General features: G+C 45.4%; 1 protein-coding gene across 2 annotated transcripts in view; it reads left to right on the top strand.

Annotated features, from left to right (window-relative positions):
• TNS4 (tensin 4) overlaps window positions 1–24821 on the top strand; it is a 52394-nt gene that overhangs the window by 7062 nt on the left and 20511 nt on the right. For both annotated transcript variants that reach the window (XM_030221437.1, XM_030221438.1), the window contains exon 2: window positions 5249–5940. In XM_030221437.1, the coding sequence (XP_030077297.1) occupies window positions 5379–5940 (562 nt within the window). In that variant the 5' untranslated portion in view covers window positions 5249–5378. The remainder of the gene's footprint in view (window positions 1–5248; window positions 5941–24821) is intronic.

The following is a 24821-nucleotide window of genomic DNA, read 5'->3' as shown; positions in this document are numbered from 1 at the left end:
TGTTGAAAGCTCACCTTTTCACTACTGCCTTTGGCCCCTAACCGTTACTCATTTGCCCTCCTCCTTCCTTGTTCCTCTTTACCCTGTAATTCCCTTGCCTGTAATGTCTTGTCTGTCTGTTTTACTTAGATTGTAAGCTCTTTGAGCAGGGATTGTCTCTCTATGTCAAGTGTTCAGCGCTGCGTGCGACTGGTAGCACTATACAAATGTTATTAGTAGTAGTAGTATTTGATTGGCCATGCAGGAATTCCACAACCTCCGACTAGTGTGTATATATATATATATATAGTGTGTGTATATATATATATATAATTGACTTTTTCAGCTATATGTTTGCTATAGCAAAGAGTCCAGGATACTTTACCTACTTGTGAGAATGGTCAAGGTGTTCTTTTATGTGTTGACTAGTATTTGACATGCCTGCCTCTGGGATAGGAGCCACAGCGAAGAGAGTTCCAGCTTGTTTGTCTGTTAACTTCATAGGAAGGCAGAGTTTCCCAAACCAGTCCTGGTGACCTTCTTTTCCTCTTCCCCCCTCCCCCGAGGCAGCAGGATTTACAGATATCCACGATTAAAATGAATGAGAGCGATTTGTATATATTGGGAGTATTGGTATATGCAAATTGTTATAGAGTGACAATCCAATTGGCTTTCACCAGCACAAACTTAATAAGTTGAAAGTTTAAAAAGCCATCCACAGAAACCTTTTCTGATGCAGCCCTGAAAAGAGATCATGGCATGGGTCACTTTTGGGGGCTATTTCTGCTCACGGCCTAGAGAGATCTGAATGCAGAATACCCATTCTAGAGCCAGTTTCCTGCTGGAACAGATTGCCACTAGGCCGCTTTTAATCCCTTCAATAAAAAGGGTCTGTACTGAAGGCCTCTCGGTTCTTACAAATAGGCAGTGATCCCATGTAAGGGCATGTCTGTAACACTCATAGCCGGCAGCGTTGTTAGTCACAGAACCTCACTAGACATGACACATAAGACCAACCCTGATTTTCTTTTTTGTAACTTTTCTCCACCCAAACCTTAGGCTACAAACTGTGAGTCTTAATGAACCACCTGACAACCATGGATCCTCTGTTTTGCCTCCACAACCTGAACCTCCGCTTCCTCTCCCTCCCTGGCATCCTTAAGAAAACACCCTTTTATGGTAGAGAGAGTTAGTTTGAAAGGTGTGGTGAAGAGAAGCCAACACCAAAGGATTCAGTGATTAGCTATCAAGTGTTTTATTTTGAGCCCCTCCTACAGGGCATGCTCCAGCCTCGCTCTTTGGCGGTATTTTCCAACCTCTTTTCACTTGTATTTATTTGGATCTTTCTATCTGCCTCTTTCCTTCCATGTTTATGGTTCATATTGTCAAAGTTTTGCTTTCTGTAGGGTTGAACGGGATGCATAGGAAGCTGGCTCAGGGCAGCATGCAGATGCTTTATTTCTACCCACATCACGTAGACGTTAGCAAGCATTGAGGATTTATTTTTGACAGGGCAGGCCCAACCATTATGCAGAACTAGGCGGATGCTAAGACCAGCAGCTTCTTGGGGCAGCAAAGGATTTAATATTGAATGAAAGTATGATGTGCAGTTATGTGTTTTTATAGGGGGTGATTATGATTACTGAGTTTAATTATCAAACTCTCGGGGAAAGTACATAAGTTTGGGAAACTCTGCCTTCCTATGAAGTTAACAGGCAAACATGTAATTAAACTCTGGAATTCATTGCCAGAGAATGTGGCAAAGGCGGTTAGCTTAGCAGAGTTTAAAAAAGGTTTGGACGGCTTCCTAAAGGAAAAGTCCATAGACCATTATTAAATGGACTTGGGGAAAATCCACTATTTCTGAGATAAGCAGTATAAAATGTTTTGTACTTTTTGGGGGATCTTGCCAGGTATTTGTGACCTGGATTGGTTACTGTTGGAAACAGGATGCTGAGCTTGGTGGACCTTTGGTTTGTCCCAGTATGGCAATACTTATGTACTTATCATTTTGGTCGCTCTTCTTTGAACCTTTTCTAACTCCGCTCTATCTTTTTTGAGATACAGCGACCAGAATTGAACGCGGTACTCAAGGTGATACAGAGGCATTATGGTATTGTTAGCCTTATTTACTATCCCTTTCCTAATAATTCCTAGCATCCTGTTTGTCCTGCAGGCAATTAAAAAAACAAACAAACTTAAAACCGTCTCCTTAGGAAACAGATAAAACATTTGAAAACCTTCCTAAGCCCGAAGATTGACCTGGCACTTCTTAGTTGCTCTGGCACTCCGTTCCATCATTCTACAGCCTCTAATGTAAAAGTCTTTATTATCCGTTCTTCTTCCCCATTACAAGTTTATGGGAGTGCAGAGGACGCCAGGAGTATAAAGGTGGTTAATAAATCCTAATAAATAAATAAGCATCCACACAAGACTATAATATGAGGGACTTGAAGCTAATTGTTTAAAAATACAACACTCCCTTAAAAGAAGTTAGAGTTTTCCACCAGTTTTAAAGGTGAAACTGCACACGTGCTTTCGCTTTGAAAATAGCCCAAGGAAAACATGCCCACCCTAATTTCCACCTCCATTTTCTCTGGGAACATTTTTTTTTTTAACCAAAACAGCAGGCCTATGTTTGTTGTACATACAAAGCTTTGCATGTTTCAGTCCCTGCTCTAACCCTGTTTCCAAGAATGCCCCCACTAAGGGTGTAGTTATCAAATGGGCTACTCATGCTATTTTGACACAGGTACCTACTTCCTAATAACTGGGGTTAACAGTAAAATAGCGCACCTTAATGGAAGCGCCTGTTGGTAACTTCCTACCTCAAGGCTGACTAAAATAGACAGTTTTCAAACAGCCTATTTCCTTGTGGTAAACACTTTTATCAAAAGGGATGGCTTCAAAATTTCCCCTCCATTTGTCTGTAAAGTTGTGTGCTCAGTTGGCCTGTACCTAAGTTGATTGCTTTTAGGCAACTGCCTATCCCTAGGGCACCAGATAACCCAGACCAAAGTGGATCCTGCTTCTGCTTACTTTAAGGCCATGTGCATGTGGCTTCATACATAAAGGGGTGTCACTGTGACACTATGTCCTTCTTTGCTACTCTTCCAGCTCTGCAATCACTACATGCAAATCTCTCTCATGAATATTCATTGTGGAAATCCCAAAACCCTGACTGGCTGTGGTGCCTCCAGGATCAGGTTTGGGAACCACTGGACTATGGAACATCATGTCACAGCTCTAGTTAAGACTTCATTTTTTGTCCTGAGGCAATTTTGCTCTGTTTGATGTTTTCTTGATGACTGCTCGCAGACAACCTTACGTTATGCCAGGAGTTCTCAACCCAGTCCTCGGCACACACCCAGCCAGTCAGGTTTTCATGATACCCACAATGAATAAGCATTTTTTTCTAGCAAAAAAGGTGCTGGTACTCAAATGCTAGGCCACTCTTCAGGGACCCACCCCACAATAGCCAGGCCTCCTGCAACCAGTCACAGAATCTATGACAAGGCAGAATTGGTGTGTAGAGCCTGAGCTCTTTCATTAAAACTTGGGGACCATGGATCAATTTTAGCAGACAATGGAAAAGGTGCTGGTACTCAGCAGAAGCGGAGCCAGGTTGAAGGCGCGGGGGGAGCGAGAGCGGACATCTGCCGGCGCGCATTTTAAATGCAACACGTTGAGTAAAAAATAGGCGCCGGCACCAGCGGAAGTCCGTTTGGGGGAGCGGCCGCTCTCCTGGTGCCCCCCCCCTAGCTACACCACTGGTACTCAGTGTCCCCAAGTACCCCCTCAAAATAAATCCCTGAATATGCATGAGAGAAATCTACATTCACCACCTCCATTATATGCAAATTTATCTCATGCATATTCATTGTGAGTATCCTGAAAACCTCAATGGCTAGGTGTATCCTGATGACTGGATAGAGAACCCCTGTTTTACGCATTCCTTTTTTCCTGTCTGGATTCTGTAACACCATGTACTCTGGACTCCCACAATCGCTCCTTCACTTTATGCAAATTGTACAAAATATGGCTATTCGGATATTGTCACATGCCACAAAATTCAACCATGTCACTCTGCTTTTTATCCGCTTCTACTGGCTTCCTACTCTCGCTCACAGGATTCTGCATACAGGTATTCCTTCTTACCTCTCCTCCTCTATCATCCCCTATGTCTCCACCAGGGCACCGTGTTCCCTCGACAACCTTCACTTGCATATTCCATCAATATCCGATGCAAAATGGGAGTCTACCGGACATAGAGCATTCTACTGCATAGCACCAGAATGTTGGAACGCGTTCCCATTCCAGCCCTTATTTCCAAAATTCAAGACTGCATTGAAAACCCTTTTAGTTACTATTGCTTTTGGTGAGAAACCTAGGAACGTCATCTCTGGCTAATCCTTTCTGTCTGATTGAATGGAGCTCTCTAAAGATATGGTTAACCCAGTGTATCCACAATGAATATTATTATAGATGATTAATACCGAGATTGTTGTTTTCCCAGAGTTCCGGGTATGACTCCTAAAGTTTTTTCCTCTGAAATGATTCCTCTTAGTATATTAATTCAAAAGGAGTGAAGCCTGTGAAACTGGGATTACCTTAATCAGTGGGAATTGGATTAGAGAGTCAAGTGTTTGTATTGTTAAATAATTTCTGGTTTTAAAAGAGAAAAAAATGAAAATCAGGTGTATTATTTCCACTAATAATGGACAATAAGTATGTTTCCTACGAAGTTAATTGACTATACACCGTCTTGGGTTTGAAAAAGCCAACCAGACGATCAATGTGGAATAATGATTCAGATAAATAAGAACTGGGGATAATCAGGTTAATACCACATTTTCTTTGTTTACTGTTGTTTAATTGATCTCCTTGTCTTGTTTCACTCTCCCTATTTATTTTGTGGTCTAAGAATCTAGTTGAGATTGTTTTCCTCTAATATTGTATTAATGTACAGTCAACTCTGTATTACTGTTTGCAGTGACCCTTGTAAAATGAAAAATTATAAATGATTTAAAAAACCCCCCAGTGTATCTTGTTGAGAGAGTACTAAGACTGTTCTCTTCCCTATTGCTTCCTCTATTCTTTTGACTTTATGGTGTTCTTTTTCCTCAATTAGATTAACTGTCTTATGTTCCCAGAAAGGGTGGTATATTAAGTTCAATAAACCATAAATTTGGCAGGATTCCAAAGAGTCTGATTTCTGGATATTACACTCTTATTTTACCGTCTTTGCTCTTGTCTTTGTGCACACTAGGTTTCTTGTGTGTAGTGGAATAAACAAGCATCCATGTTCCTGTGCTGAAAAGGCACACAGAGAAGCCAGCTTGGTTTGGCAGAAGACAGCAATCACAAAAAAGACGTATCTTGGACCAGAGGATAGAATTATGTCACAGACTATGCCAAACCACATACTGCGAGTTGGGCAGACAATCTGTGTAGCGTCACCAGAAGAAAATGGAAGCTTACACCCAGCTGGATGCTCTGGCAGTCTCTCCATGTCACCAAACTGCTCTTACTTCTCCACTGAAAGATGGGTTGACCAATCCATGGGGAGGCATTGGAATGTCAACAACCATTCTGTACCTCATGGAGGACATCGCAGCCCAGCTCCTCTGTCCCCCTGTTCTTCCTCTCTTGCTAGACCAACATTCAGAGACCTTGAGAAGATAACCATTAGTCAAGGAAGTGGACAACCCTGCTCCTCTGTGCACCAGGACAAACTTGCTTTTCAGTCTAAGAGAGAGGCTGAAAGTGAAGTCCGCCGTAGCAGCCAGCCTATGTCACCTACCTTAGACTTATCCATAGAGAACTTGAACCAACTGATTCTGGAACTGGATCCCACCTTCCAACCCATCTCTCCTAGGCAGGACAACGTCAGGAGCCCCACCCTAGTCACATCTCCTGGCTGGACCACAGTGACTGAGAAGACAGGCACAGCCTATTCAGGTAAGAAACAGTTTCTCAGAGGGGGGGGGGGGGGAAATGAAAGTGAAATGTGTGGTGTAATACATAGGTCCTCATCCTGCAATGTTGCCAGGGCTACGGGTTTCCCGGCCAATTGGGCTCCTTCCCGCGACCCGCTGTGGCTTTTTTCACTCTGTGTGCGGGTTGCGGGATTTTGGGAGGCTTCTTGCCCCGCCGGCGGTTTTTTTCGCTGGTTTTCTGCGGCCGCGACAATGTCATTCGTACGCAAATAGCCTCATTAATATTTATTAATGATGTCATTCATATGCAAATGACCTCATTAATATTTACTAATGATGTCATTCACGTGCAAATTAACTTTGTGCGGTTTTGGGTGTGAACATTTTTTTTCCCATGTGGCAACACTGATCCTGTGGGGGGGGGGGGGGGAAGGAGAGGGCTGGATTTGTCTCTAAAAAGGATCAGTGTGATCTATATAATTGCTTTTACTAACTAACAGCCTAAGGTTATGAGTTTAAAAGGATTTATACAGATAACAGTGTAAGCAGGCCCAACAGGGTATTAACAGAAAGCTGACTGAGATACTCTGTGTCTGAAGAGAGTGGCTGTTTTGTTCCATTTCAGTACATGTTGGATTTTGTACAACCTCCTTAAAACCTCTCCTACCACTGTATTTCTGTAGCTGGATGCAGTACTACATGGATACACGTGAGAGATGATTGTTTCCCATGGAACTTAGGACAGGGTTAAAATAACCAGGCAGAAATAAGACAGTGATTCTGCAACATCAAAGTGTATTACAAAGTAGACGAGGTGGTGGGGCTCCTTTTAGTCCTCCTCCTTTCATTTTGGAGAAACTATAAGTAGAGGAGTGTGGTAGCCGTGTTAGTCCACTCTTAAGGTTATCAATAGAAATCAAACAAAATAAAACATGGAAAAGAAAATAAGATGATACCTTTTTTATTGGACATAACTTAATACATTTCTTGATTAGCTTTCGAAGGTTGCCCTTCTTTGTCAGATCGGAAATAAGCAAATGTGCTAGCTGACAGTGTATATAAGTGAAAACATTCAAGCATTACTATGACAGTCTGACAGGGTGGGAGGATGGGGGTGGGTCGGAGGTATGCATGGGGACATCAAAGCATATCATTGATGTTCTAACAGGATGGATGTGGATAGGTGAGGGGTGGGGTGATCAACAGAGAAATACAGCTTTATGGTTTATAATGGGTTAGGAACCCCAGATCCTTGTTAAGTCCTTTCTGTTGGGTGTTAAAATATTCAATCATTCTGACTTCAAAGGTCTTATGTTCTTGTATGGTTTTAAAGTTACCTTTCAGTATTCTCACTGTGAAATCACTGGTACAGTGTCCTGGTTCTGTGAAGTGCTGTCCCACCGGGGTGGGGGCCCTACTGGCACTATTTACATAGACATCACATGACCAGTATTGTTCATGTGATGTCTATGTAAATTGAATCTTGTCTTAAGCATCTGGCCTGTTTCTCCAATATAGCATCCTTCGTTACATTTTTTACACTGAATGATATATACCACATTGGAAGATGAGCAAGTGAAAGATCCCTTTATGTTGAATATCTTTCCTTTGTGGATGACTTTGGGGTCCTGTGAAATATTTTGGCATAGTTTGCAACTGGATAAATTACAGGGAAGTGTGCCCTTCTGTTCCTTTTCAGTCTGTGATGGAAGTTTGCTTCTGATTAGCTTGTGTTTTAAATTGGGTGGCTGTCGGAAGGCCAGTACTGGTGGGGATGGGAATATCTCTTTCAGTAATTCATCCTCCTGGAGTATAGGTTGTAGATCTCTTATGATTTTCCTCAGTTTTTCCAGCTCTGGATTGTATGTCACTACAAGAGGGATTCTGTATAGAAAGAAACAAATTTCCACGGATCCAACAGACAAGCACAGAGCAGAGATGGCCAAAGAAGATACAGTCACAAACCAGGAAACTTTGGGTCATTGATTGTGACTATGTTTCTTTGGCCATCTCCTCTCTGTGCTTGTCTTGTGGTCAAACAGAGCCCAGATGTGAGATTTTAAAGTGGCCTGCTTCTGTTCACTAGAACTTTATGTACTTGGACAGCTGGCTCACTAGGGGATTGTGCACAACAGTGATTTCACAGGGGACAGCACATAGGGCTGGAGTTAGAGGGGTGCAAACAGCAGAGACGCCAAGGGTGGCCCATCCCAATGCTGGACATTTTCCACCGCAATGCTGGAGAATGAAGGCCAAATGAGTGAGATTTTTCTTGCAGGCCCCAGCCATATCTAAAGCTAGTTCTGGGAGATGCACATTCCAAAAACTGACATATAAGTACATAAGCACGGCCATACTGGGAAAAGACCAAGTGTCCATCAAGCCCAGCATCCTGTCTCCGACAGCGGCCAATCCAGGCTTCAAGAACCCGGCAACCACCCCCCCCCCCCCCCCCCGAAAAAAAAACTGAATAATGTTCAATGGACTTTTCCCTCAGGAATCTGTCCAAACCCCCTTTAAATTCCTTAAGGCCAGCTGCTGTCACTACATTCTCCGGCAACGAGTTCCAGAGTCTAACTACACACTGAATAAAGAAAAACTTTCTATTTGTTTTAAACCTACCATATTCTAGCTTCATCTTGTGTCCCCTGGTTTTGTTGTTGTTTGAAAGTGTAAACAAACACTTCACATCCGTTCTAATCCGCTCATTATCTTGTAAACTTCTATCATATCACCCCTCAGCCGCCTTTTCTCCAAGCTGAAGAGCCCTAACCTTCTCAGCCTTTCCTCATAGGGAAGTCGTTCCATTCCCTTTATCATTTTTGTCGCCCTTCTCTGCACCTTCAGTCAATAAATAGAAAATAAAATTATTTGTTCTGTCTTTGTTGTCAGAGATGCCAAGGGTGACCCATCCAGAAGAGGGACATGTACCACCCCAATAAGTGAAATTGAAGGTCAATGAGTGAGGTTTTTCTTGCAGTGCATTCAATCTATAAATTTTAAATGGTGGTGAAGGTACTGAAGTCCAAGGAAGGGCTGCTGACTACATTTATTAACAAGTAATGCCTTCGTGAATGACGCTACATATTTTAAACTCAATTATTTCAAACACAAAACCACATACAAACCTATAGAAACAATTCAACTATGAAGATCCCTTATCTGGCAGTATTGATTTTAAAGCTGATCACACATATCTACAATAAAGACAACTACCTCAACACACAACAGATTCTGCAACGTTTTCTAAAACCCCGTCTGATGTTATGACAAACCAACCTTTGATTAAAGTTTTGGTGTCGCCTCAGTAAGGCCAGCACACAGTCCCTCCACTACAAAACACAATGCAGAAACTTGAATAAAAACACATTCATAACCTTACCATACCTTACCAGCACTAACTCCCAAGACTCAAAAAGCAACAACTTTATGCATGAAAAGGCAGCACTGTAAATATTATACCATGCCCCAAAACACAAATACACTACCTATTGAAGCAAACACAACTGTAACAAGATCTCTACACAGGCACTACATGCTAGCAGAATACCAACCTTATTCCAGTGATTCCCAAATTAGGTTCCACAGAACCCTAGGGATCCTCAAACTCTCTTCAGGGGTTCCTTAAGATATTGGATTGTGGAATGTTTGTACGAACATTGAAGGTTCCTCGGTGTATGAAAAAATATTTTAGGGATTCTGCCATAATAAAAAGTTTGGGACTCACTGCCTTAGTTGGACACACAAAACCCAGATAGACCCTCAACAAATATGGGACAGCAAACAAGGGACCATACATCAGTCAGTAATAGAGGTATGAAAGCATGAAACTGAACTGGAAACATCAGGAAGTCAGACTCTGCATACAACAATAATAGAGGGACAGAAACTGAAATGCAAAATACCACAGATGTGTATTTTCAAAATCTGACTTATTTCAATAAATACATTCAGAATAAATTAGTTTTTTCTACCTTTGTTGTCTGAGCATTTTATTTTTCTATCTGCATTGGTCCCAGTGTCTCTTTTCTGCTTTTTTTCCTGTCTGTGCAGGGTCTCCTGTCCATTGGGCTTTTCTTTTCTCTCCATGTATACCATCCATCTTCCCTCTGTGTCCCTATCTGTCCTGTCCACCATTTCCCCTCTGTATCCCTGTCTCTATCCCTCTCTCCGTCCATGTTCAGGATCTGCCCTCTCAGTGTCCTTATCCTCCTCTTACTTTCAGCATCTCTCCTCTATGTCCCTCCTCTGTGTCCCTATCTTGACCTGTCCTGCAGTCTCTATATCCCTTCCTCTGTGATAGCATCCCCCCCCCCCCCGTGTCCAATATTGTCCCTGTGTGATCCTATTTCCACATTACCCTTGTGTCCCTGTCCCTATGCTCTCTCCATGCCCAATATCTCTTCTTTGTCTTCCTGTCCCTCCTCTCTTTTCCCTTTCTCCCACACCTCACACTCCCTACCTCCTACGCTCTTTCCTGGAGCCAATATATCTTTCCTTCACCTTCTCCCTCCCCCCACCCCAATATATCTCCCTCTTGGGTCCAGTGTATTTCTCCTCTCTATTCCTCTCCTCCAGTCTCCCTCCCTTCTACTCCCCCCCCCCCTACTGGTTCAATACCTGTCCCTCTCCATCTCCTTGGTCAGCACTTCATCTATCCCTCCCTCCAGTAGAGTAGTACCTCCTTCATTTGATCTTATCCCTAGGCCCAGCACCTCTATCCATTTCCATCTCACAGATCCAGTATCTGTCCCCTTTCCTCCCTCCTTCCGGTTCCAGCATCTGTCCCATTTTCTTTCCTGCCCTTTCTCCTCCCTCCCTTCCCAGTTCCAGCATCCCCTTTCTTTTTCCACCCTCTCTCTCCCTGTGGTCCTTGTCACTCCCCCCCCCCTGCCCATGGGCGTAGTTTGACTGTTTCATTTTGGGGGGCAAAGGATGGGGCGGGGCAAAAGCATATTCATTTGTATATATATATATATATATATATGCAAATGAATATGCTAATATGGAGGAAGGAAGGGAGAAAGAGCTGGCTTTTTGGGAATAACCAAAATGAATATGTATGAGATATCTCATATATATACATTATGGTTATTCCCAAAAAAGCCAGCTTTTGCCCTTCCTTCCTTTCTTCTTTACCCAGCACTCCCTCTTCCTCTCCAGTAGTATTTCCCCACCCCCTTTCCCATTCCATGCCAGTGTAGACCTTAGACATGCATAAGCTCTATATGTAGATCCTTCAAGAGGTAGTGTGTCATGATTTAGGCTCTATACCCTTTCTGATGTTTTGGTGCCACCTCAGTAAGGCCAACACACAATCTCTCCACTGCAAAACACTATACACAAACTTGTGCAAAAACCAGGGCTTTTTTTGAGGGGGTACTTGGGGGTACTGAGTACCGGCACCTTTTCCATTGTCTGCTAAAATTGACCCATGGACCCCAAGTTTTAACGAAAGAGCTCAGGCTCTACACATCAATTCTGCCTTGTCATAGATTCATTGACTGGTTACAGGGGGCCTGGCTATTGTGGGGTGGGTCTCTCAGGGATCACCCCACCCCTGAAGGGTGGTTTGGCATTTGAGTACCAGCACCTTTTTCGCTAGAAAAAACGCATTGGCAAAAACCCACTCATAACCTTACCAAACCATAACAGCACTAATTCCATGGACAGGATGAGCTACAACCTTGTGCGTGGAAAGGCAGCACTGTAATTACACCGGGCTCTAAAACACCAGTACACTACCTAATGAAAAACAAAACAAAAAGGGCTGCAAATACTACACACTAGCAGAATACTGCACCTTGATCACACATGAAAAACACATGGCAACAGATATGACACAAGGAACTAGAAATAAAAAAATATGAAGGCAAAATACTGAACTGGAAAGTTATCTCAAGAAGTTAGACTCAGCATGCAGCAATACTAGAAAAATGGAAACTTACATGAAAAATATCACAGATACACATTTCCAAAAGCTGACATATTCCAATTAATAAATTCTGAATAAAATACTTTTTCTACCTTTGTTGTCTGATCTATTCGCTTTGGTCCCAGTGTCTTCTGTTTTATGTAGTGTCTTCTTTCCATTTGATATTTTTCACTCACCATGTCCACCATCCTCCTGTGTCCTTATGCGTCCTGTCTACCATCTGTAGTCCTGTCCCTATCCTTCCTCCAGTTTCAGCTTCTGCCCTCAAAGTGTTCCGATCCAGCCCTTAAATTCAGCAGTTTCCTCTCCATCCATATCCAGCATTTCTCCTCACTCTCCTCCCCTCCATCCGTGTGCATCTCCTTCCTTTGTCTTTCCTTCCCTCCATCCTTGTCCAACATTTCTCCTCTCTTAACTGCCCTCCCCTCCATCCATGTCCAGCATTTCTCCCTCCTCCATCCATGTGCATCTCCTTCCTGACTTCCCTCTCCTCCATCCATCCATGTCCAGCAACTCTCCATGGTCCCCTGCCCTCTCCTCCATCCACCCATATCCAGCATATTTCCTCTCCGCTGCTCCTCCATCCATCCATGTCCAGCAATTCTCCTCTCTCCCCTGCCCTCCCCTCCATCCATCTATCCATATCCAGCAATTCTCCTCTCTCCCCTGCCCTCTCCTCCATCCACCCATATCCAGCAAAATTCCTCTCTCCCCTGCCCCAATTCATCCATCCACGTCCAGCAATTCTCCTCTCCCCTGCCCTCCCCTCCATCCATCCATGTCCAGCAACTCTCCATTCTTCCCTGCCCTCTTCTCCACCCATCTATATCCAGCAAATTTCCTCTCTCCCCTGCCCCCTCCAACCATCCATGTCCAGCAATTCTCCTCTCTCCCCTGCCCTCCATCCATCCATGTCCAGCAACTCTCCATTCTCCCCTGCCCTCTCCTCCATCCACCCATATCCAGCAAATTTCCTCTCTCCCCTGCCCCCTCCAACCATCCATGTCCAGCAATTCTCCTCTCTCCCCTTCCCTCCATCCATCCATGTCCAGCAACTCTCCATTCTCCCCTGCCCTCTCCTCCATCCACCCATATCCAGCAATTCTCCTCTCCCCTGCCCCCATTCATCCATCCATGTCCAGCAATTCTCCTCTCCCCTTCCCTCCATCCATCCATGTCCAGCAACTTTCCATTCTCCCCTGCCCTCTCCTCCATCCATCCATCCATATCCAGCAAATTTCCTCTCTCCCCTGCCCTCTCCTCCATCCACCCATATCCAGCAAAATTCCTCTCTCCCCTGCCCCCATTCATCCATCCATGTCCAGCAATTCTCCTCTTCCCTGCCCTCCATCCACCCATATCCAGCAAATTTCCTCTCTCCCCTGCCCCCTCCTTCCATCCATGTCCAGCAGTTCTCCTCTCTCCCCTGCCCTCCCCTCCATCCATCCATCCATGTCCAGCAACTCTCCATTCTCCCCTGCCCTCTCCTCCATCCACCCATATCCAGCAAAATTCCTCTCTCCCCTGTCCCCATTCATCCATCCATGTCCAGCCATTCTCTTCCCCTGCCCTGCCCCCATTCATCCTTCCATGTCCAGTAATTCTCCTCTCTTCCCTGCCCTTATCTCCTGTCCAGCGATCTCTCGCCCTCCCCTCCCTTCCTGTCCATGTCCAGCGATCTCTTCTATCCCCCTGCCCTCCCCTCCTGTCCATGTCCAGCGATCTCTTCTCTCCCCCTGCTCTCCTCTCCTCACCTCTTCCATGTCCAGTGATCTCTTCTCTCCCCCTGCTCTCCCCTCCTCACCTCTTCCATGTCCAGCAATCTCTTCTCTCCCCTGCCCTCCTTTCCTCTCCTCTCCATGTCCAGCGATCTCTTCTCTCCCCCTGCCCTCCCCTCCCATCCATGTCCAGTGATTTTTCCCTGCCCTCCCTCAGCTCCCCGACAGCCCTCCTCTCCGTTCCTTCCCTCCCCCCCAGCGCGTTTAAGCTTTTTATTTTCAGTGGCAGCGACGGTAGTGAAGAAGAAAGCACTCGGGCTTGCCTCTAGCTTCTTCCTTCCCTCACACAGTGTCCCGCCCTCACGGAACAGGAAATGCATCATCACAGAAGGCAGGACACTGTGTGAGGGAAGGGAGAAGCTGGAGGCGAGCCCGAGTGCTTTTTTCTTCACTGCTGTCGCTGAAAATAAAAAGGTTAAACGCGCCGGGGAGGGGAGGGGGAGGAATGGAGAGGAGGGCTATCGGTCGGAGAGCTGAGGGCGGGACGGAGGGAGAGCTGAGGGCAGGACAGAGGAAGAGCTGCCTGCATCGTTGCACCAGCCCCCCAAACTACACCCATACCCCTTGCCGCTGGTAGCAACACTGCTTCAATTGAATCAGCCTGCCTTGGGTCTTTGGGCCTTCCCTGTAATACAAAGTGTTGCCGGATGGAAAACATTTTCCCTGCCCAAAACCAACCCCAAACCAGCCCAAAACCACACAAAGTCATTTGCATAAAAATGACATCATTAATAAATATTAATGAGGTCATTTGCCTACAAATGACATCATTAGGCCCGCCTCCTGATGTCAGTAAGCCCGCCTCCGTGGGGCTCCTATTGGCCGGCGAAAAAACCGCGGCCGGACAAAAAAAACGCGCCCGGACAAAAAAAAAGCAGAGACAGATAGTTGCATCAGTAAGGACGGGACATGTCATAGGGAAGGCCTGAAACCCCAAGGCAGGCTGATTCATTTGAAGCAGTGCTGCTACCGGCAGCAAGGGGAAAAAGTGACAGAGACAATGGGGAGGGAGGGAGAAGGGCAGACGCTGGAACCAGAAACCAGGAAGGGGGGGGTAAGGAAAGGGGAAAGATACTGGAATTAGGATGTAGGGGGAAAGAGAGGTGCTGGTCTCCTATGCCAGACGCCACAGTCGCCTTCTCTCAATGCGTGAGAGGAGGGGGCTTTCGCGTGTGAGCTGGAGTTGGAGGCCCAATGCATGTGTCACATGCCAAATGCATGTGACTTGGTATGTCTGAAACAGAGTAATTTCCCTAGGCTCCCAAACCTGTCCAAACTTGAAATTGTAAAAGAAACAGCCTGTTGGTGGGCTTCGGAACTGTAAGCATTTTGTCCTGGGCCCTAGCCCTGACTGAATTCTGCCTGTGAAGGCATTATTTTATGTTCTCTGCTTAATGTTGTTGTTATTGGTTTTATCTCCTTTAAGTTTATATCTGTGTTTATAGGTGCTCAGAAGCTGTGCTTCTGTTTCAGCTGCAGGTTCAAATCAAAGATTTCAATCATTGCACCAGTCTAGTGACAGTCATGCAAAAATTTCAGTCATTGCACCAGTCCAGTGACAGTCTTTGGCGTATAAGAAATCTAGGTGAAACTGGAAGACGTACTGAGTCAAACTGACAAATTAAAGAGTAGTAAATCACCTGAATTGAATAGCATACACCCCAGGGTACTGAAAGAACTCAAACATGAAATTACTGATCTGCTGTTAGTGATCTGTAACCTGTCGTTAAAATTGTCCTTAGTACCTGAAGATTGGAGGGTGGCCAATGTAACAATTTTTTTAAGGGTTCCAGGGGTAATCCAGGAAATTAAAGACCAGTAAGCCTGACGTCAGTGCCAAGGAATGTAGTGGAAACTATTATAAAGAATACAATTAAGGAACACATAGACAACATGGTTTAATGGGACAGAGTCAACATGAGTTCAGCCAAGGGAAGTCTTGCCTCACCAATTTGCATCATTTCTTTGAAGGCATGAATAATAAACATGTGGATAAAGGTGAGCCAGTTGATGTAGAGTATCTAGATTTTCAGAAAGCTTTTGATAAAGTCCCTCATGAGAGACTCATGAGAAAATTGGAGTCATGGGATAGGAGGCAAGGTTCTGAATATATCTAAAAAAAGATATAGTGGAATTAAAAAAAAAAGGTCCAAAGAAGAGTGACCAAAATGATAAAGGGGATGGAACTTACTCTCATACGAGGAAAGGCTAAAGAGGTTAGGGATCTTCATCTTGGAAAACAGAGGGATGAGGGGAGATATGATTGAGGTCTACAAAATCCTGAGTGGTGTAGAATGAGTAGAAATAAATCGATTTTGTACTTGTTCCAAAAGTACAAAGACGTTTCCTCCATGAACTTATCCAAACCTTTTTTAAACCCAGAAATGCTAACTGCTGTTACCACATCCTCCAGCAGCGAGTTCCAGAGCTTAACTATTCTTTGAGTGAACATAGTAACATAGTAGATGACGGCAGAAAAAGACCTGCACGGTCCATCCAGTCCACCCAACAAGATAAACTCATATGTGCTACTTTCTGTGTATACCCTACCTTGATTTGTACCTGTCCTCTTCAGGGCACAGACCGTATAAGTCTGCCCAGCACTATCCCCGCCTCCCAACCACCAGTGAATAAAATATTTCCTCCTATTTGTTTTAAAAGTATTTCCATGTAATTTCATCGTTTCCCCTGGTCTTTGTACTTTTTGAAAGAGTAAAAAATGGATTCACTTCTACCCATTCTACCCCATTCAGGATTTTATAGACCTCAATCATAGCCCCCCTCAGCTGTCTCTTTTCCAGACTGAAAAGACCTAACCTCTTTAGCCTTTCCTCATATAGGAGGAGGTCCATCCTCTTTATCATGTTGATCACTCTTTTTTTTAAACCGAGTTAGCAAGGGAGGCCTTATCGCCACCTCAATAGCTGGTGGTAAGAGCTCCCTGCCACATGGTCACAAGAGTTCTCTCACCGCCTGGCCATGTGTGTTGCAGTAAAAAGGGCCCTGGCACGTGGGAAAAACGGCCCCCACGGCTAGCGCAGGGCCCTTTTCCCCACAACTTGGTGAAAGGACCTCTTAAAGAGTTAATAAAGACTGATTTCTTAAAAGTCTGCTTCTCTTATATTCCGCTTAGCCAAAAACAGGTTCAAGAAGGATTACATTAAGAACATTAAACGTCCAAGTATACAATTTCTAATAAAAAGCTTAAAATGGATATTTAAAATTCATTAGTCTCATCCCATACATAAACACCAGAATATAAACTTTTACCCAATCCTATATAATAAAACCCACCTCCAACGTTCTGAAGCTGACTGCGTGGACACAAGCCTTGAGGCATTCGTGCTTCTGTTGACACCTCCCACTTCCGGGTGCATCAGCAGCGAAAGTGCCCAATCAAAATGCAGCAGCGTTCGGAACGTTGGAGGCGCAGTTTCAGCCCTTCGCCACGCCCCCCCCCCCCCCGAGGTCGCCACACCTCACCCCTCCACCCCCCGAGGTCGCCGCAGCCACTGATCCACCCTCCACCCCCCCAGGTCGCCGCCGCTCCCCCCCCCCTCCGTCCGACATCAGCTCAGCTGCCATTTCCGGCCACTGCTGCTTCTCCTGTTGAGCAGCAGCGGCCGGTACAAAAACAAAAAAAACCAAATTGAACCTGCAAAATGCTTTCAAAAAAGAAGCGGGGCACCGCAGGCAACCATCGGCTGTCAGCTCTGCATCCGCTCCTCCTCTCACCTCTCACGTCGCTGCGCTCCTCCGGGGTTCTACTCCTGGAGCAGAGAGGTGAGAGGAGGAGCGGATGCAGAGCTGACAGCCGATGGTTGCCTGCGGTGCCCCGCTTCTTTTTTAAAAGCGTTTTTGCAGGTTCAATTTGTTTTTTTTTGTTTTTTGTACCGGCCACTGCTGCTCAACAGGAGGAGGAGCAGTGGCCGGAAATGGCAGCAGTTGCCGGAAATGGCAGCTGAGCTGACGTCGGACGGAGGGGGGGAGCGGCAGCGACCTCGGGGGGGGGGGGAGGGAGGAGCAGTGGCTGCGGCGACCTTTGGGGGGGGAGGGAGGAGCGTTGGCACCCTGGGGGGGGGGGGTGAAGGGGTGAGCGGCTGCAACCTTGGAGGGGGGCGTGGTGGCGAGGGCGGCAGGGGTGGGGCCTGAGACAACGGAGGGGAAGGGGTCCTGAGGCAGAGGGGAGGGGGTCCTGAGACCAGAGGAGAGGGGGTCCAGAGACCAGGGAGGGTGAGGGGGGAGGAAGAGGGGGGAGGGGTCCTGAGATCAGATACGGGGGGGGGCCTGAGACCTGAAAGCAGGGGGGGAGGGAGACCTGGGGGGGAGGGGAACCAGATAGGAAGGGGGAGGGGTCCTGCGACCACAGAGAGGGAGGGGGAGGGGGTCCTGCGACCACACAGAGGGGAGGGGAGGTATCTCTGGCACACACACAGTGTCTCTCTCACTCTCATACACTGTCTACCACACATTCTATGTCTCACACTGTATCACATTCACTCTCTATGTGTCACACAGTCACTCTCAAACACTCTCTCAATCTCATACACTCTCGCTCTCACAGAGAGTCTGTGTATCGCACACATACTCTCTCACACTCTGTTTCACACAAACACTCTCTCTCACACACACTGTATCTGTGTGAAACACACTCTCTCACACTCACTGTGGCTCACATACGCACTCACACACACTCTCATTCAAACACACACACACTCTCTCTCTCTCTCTCACAGACACACTCGCACCCAGACTCACTCTCTCTCTGTCACACACACAGACACTCACACACTCTCTCTCTCACACTCACTCTCACATACACTCTCTGAAACATACACACTCTGAGGAAAACCTTGCTAGCGCCCGTTTCATTTGTGTCAGAAACGGGCCTTATTTACTAGTTTTCCATATTTTCTGAATAACCTTGTGGCCAATACTCAGCTGGCAATGGTGAGTGATTTGCTGACGTCCGCTGACGTTATTCCCCGAAATACAATTCTGGGCCTTGTCCAGGCTTCGACATTAAATACACATTTTGTTTTTATATAAATGCATAAGTATTGAAATACTGGGACAGACCAAAGGTCCATCAAGCCCAGCATCCTGTTTCCAACAGTGGCCATTCCAGGTCACAAATTCCTGGCAAGATCCCAAAAAGGTACAAACATTTTATGCTGCTTATCCCAGAAATAAGCAGTGGATTTTCCCCAAGTCCATTTTAATAATGGTCTATGGACTTTTCCTTTAGGAAGCCGTCCAAACCTTTTTTAAACCCCACTAAGCTAACCGCCTTTACCACATTCTCTGGCAACAAATTCCAGAGTTTAATTGCACATTGAGTGAAGAAGCTTTTCTCTGATTTGTTTTAAATTTACTACATTGTAGCTTCATTGAAATCCCCTGTTTTTGAGCCACCTATACCCGGTTATGTCAATATTCAGTTCCTCACCGCATAAGCCAAACCACTTAAAGACAAATAACAGACTGCTATTTATGCAGCACAATTTAATCAGTTTATTTATACTGTAAGGGGCTAAATAGTGGTACTTAACCCGACTCCGCTCCTGGAGCACCCATAAGTTAGCCGCGTTTGAATTCGGCACTAACAGGTCATTTTCAGCAGAGATAACCAGTTAAGTGCCGCTGAAAATGACTGGAGATCTGCGGACAAGCAATTTAACCGGTCAGTGGCCATTTAAATCACTTGGAACATCAACCAGCATGTTTTCAAAACCCTCCTGAAGTCTTTGTATACAGCCAAACCCCTCGTAGAGGTAGAACATTCTGAATCTCTGGGCCTTGCCTCCAAGTAGTTTTGATTTGGGTATCAAATAATCTTAATTCTTTCACTGTAGGAACTTTCATACGAACCTTATCTCCAGAAGGCAGTTGCTGTCGAGGTACATGTAAGGAAACAACAGAACTCAAGTGTACTGGGGCTAGCTCATGTATTATTTTGCACAGAAATTGCAAAAGTTTGAATTGTATTCAGGCCTTTCCTGGAAGCCACTGCAAGGCTACCATTTATCAATATAAAACAAGCCAGAGTAAATATTTCTTCACTCAACGTGAACTCTGGAATTCTGGTAAAAGCAGTTAGCTTAGTGGGGTTTAAAAAGGGTTTGAGTAACTTCCTAAAGGAAAAGTCCATAGGCCATTATTAGGGAAAGGGAATGGGGTTTGATATACCTCCTTTCTGTGGTTTTTGCAACTACATTCAAAGCAGTTTACATAGTATATACAGGTACTTATTTGTACCTGGGGCAATGGAGGGTTATGTGAGTTGCCCGGATGGACTCGGGGGAAGATCCACTGCTTGTTTCTAGGATGGGCATTATAGGATGTATTGTACTGTTTTGGGACCTTGCCAGGTACTTGTGACCTGGATTGGCCACTGTTGGAAACAGAATGCTGGGCTTGATGGACCTTCAGTCTGTCCCAGTATGGCAACACTTATGTACTTATGAAATGCTTTGTTAATAATAATAAGCAAATATTTGGTAATAGAAGTGTTGTGGAGACGTTTATTGGGTGTGTCCATGAGAACTGTGTGTGCTGGTGTTTTGGAAAGCTGTACATGCAAAACTTTGTTATTCAGTGTCTGGTATAACACCCAGTGCCTGTTCTTAGTGACTCGTTCACATCAACGCCCACCCCACGCTTCGGGAGAGAGCCAAGAATACAAATCCTGCAGCATGATGTGCTGACACTCCGAGTGACCTTGGGCAAGTGATTACACCTTCCATTACCTCAGGTGCCTTTTAGATTGGGAGTCCATTGAGCAGGAGAATAACTTATGTACCTGAATGTAACTTGCCTTGAACTCAGGTTTGGGAAAGGCAAGTGATAATAAATGATGGAACGATAATCGCTCCCAAAAATGAGGGGAGTCAGGGTTCAGTCACCAATCCAGCAGAGATCATCATCACAGTGCACCTGGAAAATGTGATCTGTTCAGCACAGGGACAACATAACATCAATTATTGTACGTATATCTAGAACTGCGTAACTGACAGGACCCTGTAGAATGAAACGTTACCAATGCATCAGCACCTGCCTAGGTTAGAGTGTCAATATAAATTCAAATTAAAAAGAAAAGGGGCCTTCCCCACCAGCAGTTACAACCTGAGAAGATTTAGCCACGCAGCGTTGTATACACTTTCATTAGTGTTCACATGCGTCCCACACTAGCAACGCAAATTTTAGGGCCTGGTGTCTCACTATGAAGCAAGCTGTGGTTTAATTCCTGGCCTCTTATACTGTTTCTCCGTTACCTAACCGCCAATCCCACCCACCCACCATCTCTGCTCTTCTCTCCTTTACTTTTTGAGTCTTTTCCTTGCTTTATAAACTTCTATACTGTACACTGCTTTGTTATTGCTTAAGGAAAGACAGTATATTAAGTGAAAATATACCATAAAAAGTCAGTTAATAGATTTACAGACTATTAACCTTGACTACTAAAGGCTCTTTCTATAGCACCACAAGAAAAATACATAGAGCTGTATAAGTTCGCATTGAACGCAATCCCTGCTCTGCGGAGCCAATAGTCTCACTAAGGCGTACAGACAAGACAGTTAAGAGTGTTTGTGACAGAAAGGAGTTCAGCTATGCCTGAAGGCCTGGCAAAGGCAAGAGAAAAAATAATCTAATTTCTGCTAGGACTTGCCCATCTTTTAGTTCCTAAACTTGGCGCCCACAAAGGCCAGTCATTCATTCCCAGAGATAAAGGATGACTGCAACCTGGCAGGTTCATATTCATTGCCACAGAGCCATGTAATCAGCAACCACAGGTTACAGAACAGCCAAGAGTGTTTGCCAGATCCCTGGAGCATGCTTCAAAGCCAGCTGTGCTGCTCCGGATCAATGCAAGGCGCTCTTGCACGTGGAGAACGTGTACCTCCCACGTGGTCTAGACCCCAGACCACAGTGCTGTGCTGCCAGCAAACAAACCTTGGGGCTGATGCAGACGACTAGTGCAGACAGAACCGTCTGGTTACTGAGCGTTCCATGCACAAGTTACTGGCCACACAAGGCAGAAGGGGTAGGGTTTCCATATTTGCCCAAAGATAAGAGGACACATACCCTGTCCCCTGTCACTTTCCTGCCCGGCGTGGCTGTAGACCTGTCTTGCTCCTAGCCCCGCTTCAAAATGGCTGCCAAGAGTTCAAGCCGTGACCATGCAAGACTTCTACGGAAGTATTGTGAGACCGAACTCTCGGCAGCCATTTTGAAGTGCTGCCGGGAGCAAGACAGGTCTGCAGCCGCGCTGGGCAGGAAAGAGCCCGAAGAGGCCACTAGACCACCAGGGCACTACAATAAGGTAAAGGAGGGGAGGATAGGACACCCTGAGGCCAGCTTGCCCGTCCTCCAGCCTGCCCGTTCATCTGCAAATCCGAACAAATGGGCAGACTGGCAAAACCTGCCTGGATGCCTGGCAGTGTCCTCAAGAAGAGGACATGTCTGGTTAAAACCGGACGTATGGTAACCCTAAGAAAGGGTTCATTCACCACGATAGTTACATTTGAAAATGTATGCCACAGTAATAGAAACAGAAACATGATGTTAGGAAAGGGCCAAATGGCCCATCCAGTCTACCCATCCTCAGCATCTCCTCCTTTCCCTAAGAGATCTCACATGCCTGTCTCACTGCTTCTTAAATTCAGACAGTCCTTGTCTCTACCACCTTCACCGAGAGACTAGTCCGCGTGTCTGCCACCCTTTCCCTTTCTGTGAAAAAGTGTTTCCTTAGATTACTCCTGACCCTATAATTTCTTAACTTCATCCTATGCCCTCTCATTCCAGAGTTTTCCTTCATTTGAAAAAGGCTCATCTCCTGTACATTAATGCCAGTGAGATATTTAAACTAGGACTACATTTTTATGTAAATTTTAATCGTGGTTAAAGGTATATTATTTCTTTTTTTTCTCCACTGCATCTCCTTGTGACTCTGGGCAAGTCACATTTAACCCTCCATTACCCAGAGTCACAAGGAGCTGCAGTGGGAAAATAAATAAATATTTTTAATCACACGATTAATCACAATTACAATCAACATGCAACCCTGATTAAGGGAGTTTTTTTTACTAAGGTGCACTAGCGTTTTTAGCTCGCGCTAAAAATCAGCTGGCACTAAACGCTGAGATGCCCGTGAGCTAAAATCGCTAGTGCTCTGTAGTAAAAAAAAAAAAAAAATTAAAGAATAAAAAGTAATGAAAGATAAGAAATACAAATTGAAAAATTACAAATGTGAAGAATTTAAGACAGCATTCAGAATAGCCATAAACAGCCTTGCAGTTTTTGAAACCTACTTCAGGAAAGCAGCCCAAATTTAAATGTCTCTATCATATCCCCTTTCTTCTGCCTTTCTTCCAGAGTATACAAATTGAGGTCTATAAGTCTGTCCACATACACTTTAGAAGAGAGACCAATTTTGTAGCCGCCCTCTGGACTGACTCCATCCTGTTTAAATCTTTTTAAAGGTGCTGTCTCAGAATTATACACAATATTCTAAATGAGGTCTCACCAGAGTCTTATACAAGGGCACTACCACCTCTTTTTTTCCTGCCAGTCATTCCTTTCCCTGTGCGCCTGAGCATCCTTCTGGCTTTGACCGCTGGCCATCTTAAGATCAGATACGATCACCTCCAAGACCCACTGTTCTTTCGTACACAGAAGAACTTCTTCACCTTCTATATACTACTACTACTTAACATTTCTAAAGCGCTACTAGGGTTACGCAGCGCTGTACAATTTAACATGGAAGGACAGTCCCTGCTCAAGGAGCTTACAATCTAAAAGACAGGTGTACATTCTAAAGACAAGTGTACAATCTAAGAGACAAGTGTAGAGTCAATCTGATAGGGCAGATAGATTGGGGGGCATACTATATTTCTCGAAAGGTTAGGTGCCAAATGCAGCATTGAAGAGGTGAGTTTTAAGCAGAGATTTGAAGATGGCTACGGAGGGGGCTTGGCGTAGGGGTTGAGGAAGATTGTTCCAGGCATAGGGTGAGGCAAGGCAGAATGAGCGGAGCCTGGAGTTGGCAGTGGTGGAGAAGGGTACTGAAAGGAGGGATTTGTCCTGTGATCTGAGGTTACGGGCGGGAACATAGGGGGAGATGAGGGTAGAGAAGTAATGAGGAGCCGCAGACCGGGTGCATTTGTAGGTAAGGAGGAGAAGCTTGAATTGTATGCGGTATCTGATCGGAAGCCAGTGAAGTGATATGAGTATATCGGTTCTGGCGGAATATAAGACGCGCGACAGCGTTCTAAATGGATTGAAGGGGGTATAGATGGCTAAGTGGGAGGCCGGTGAAGAGTAAGTTGCAGTAGTCAAGGCGAGAGGTAATGAGAGCGTGGACGAGAGTTCGAGTGGTGTGCTCAGAGAGGAAAGGGCGAATTTTGCTGATGTTAAAGAGAAAGAAGCGACAGGTCTTGGCAGTCTGTTGGATATGTGCAGAGAAGGAGAGGGAGGAGTCGAAGATGACTCCGAGGTTGCGGGCAGATGGGACGGGGAGGATGAGGGTGTTATCAACTGAGATAGAGAGTGGAGGAAGAGGAGAAGTGGGTTTAGGTGGAAAGACGAGGAGCTCGGTTTTGGACATGTTCAGTTTCAGGTGGCGGTTGGACATCCAGGCAGCAATGTCGGATAAGCAGGCCGATACCTTGGCCTGGGTCTCCGCGGTGATGTCTAGTGTGGAGAGATATAGCTGGGTGTCATCAGCATAAAGATGATACTGAAAACCATGAGATGAGATCAGTAAGCCTAGGGAAGAGGTGTAGATTGAGAAGAGAAGGGGTCCAAGGACAGATCCCTGGGGGACTCCAACAGATAGTGGGATGGGAGTGGAGGAAGATCCATGAGAGTGTACCCTGAAGGTGCGGTGGGAGAGATAAGAGGAGAACCAGGAGTGGACAGAGCCTTGGAACCCAAAAGAGGACAGTGTGGCAAGAAGTAAATCATGATTGACAGTGTCAAATGCGGCGGATAGATCGAGGAGGATGAGGATGGAATAGTGGCCTCTGGATTTGGCGAGGAGCAGGTCGATGCAGACTTTAGAGAGTGCTGTTTCTGTCGAGTGTAGAGGGCGAAAACCGGATCGAGGATGGCATGAGAGGAGAGAAAATCAAGGCAGCGGCTGTGAACGGCGCACTCAAGTATTTTGGAGAGGAAGGGTAGAAGAGAGAT

Source organism: Microcaecilia unicolor, chromosome 12 (genome assembly GCF_901765095.1).
Source record: "Microcaecilia unicolor chromosome 12, aMicUni1.1, whole genome shotgun sequence".
Classification (NCBI taxonomy): domain Eukaryota; kingdom Metazoa; phylum Chordata; class Amphibia; order Gymnophiona; family Siphonopidae; genus Microcaecilia; species Microcaecilia unicolor.
This window is presented reverse-complemented; position numbering and strand designations above follow the sequence as displayed.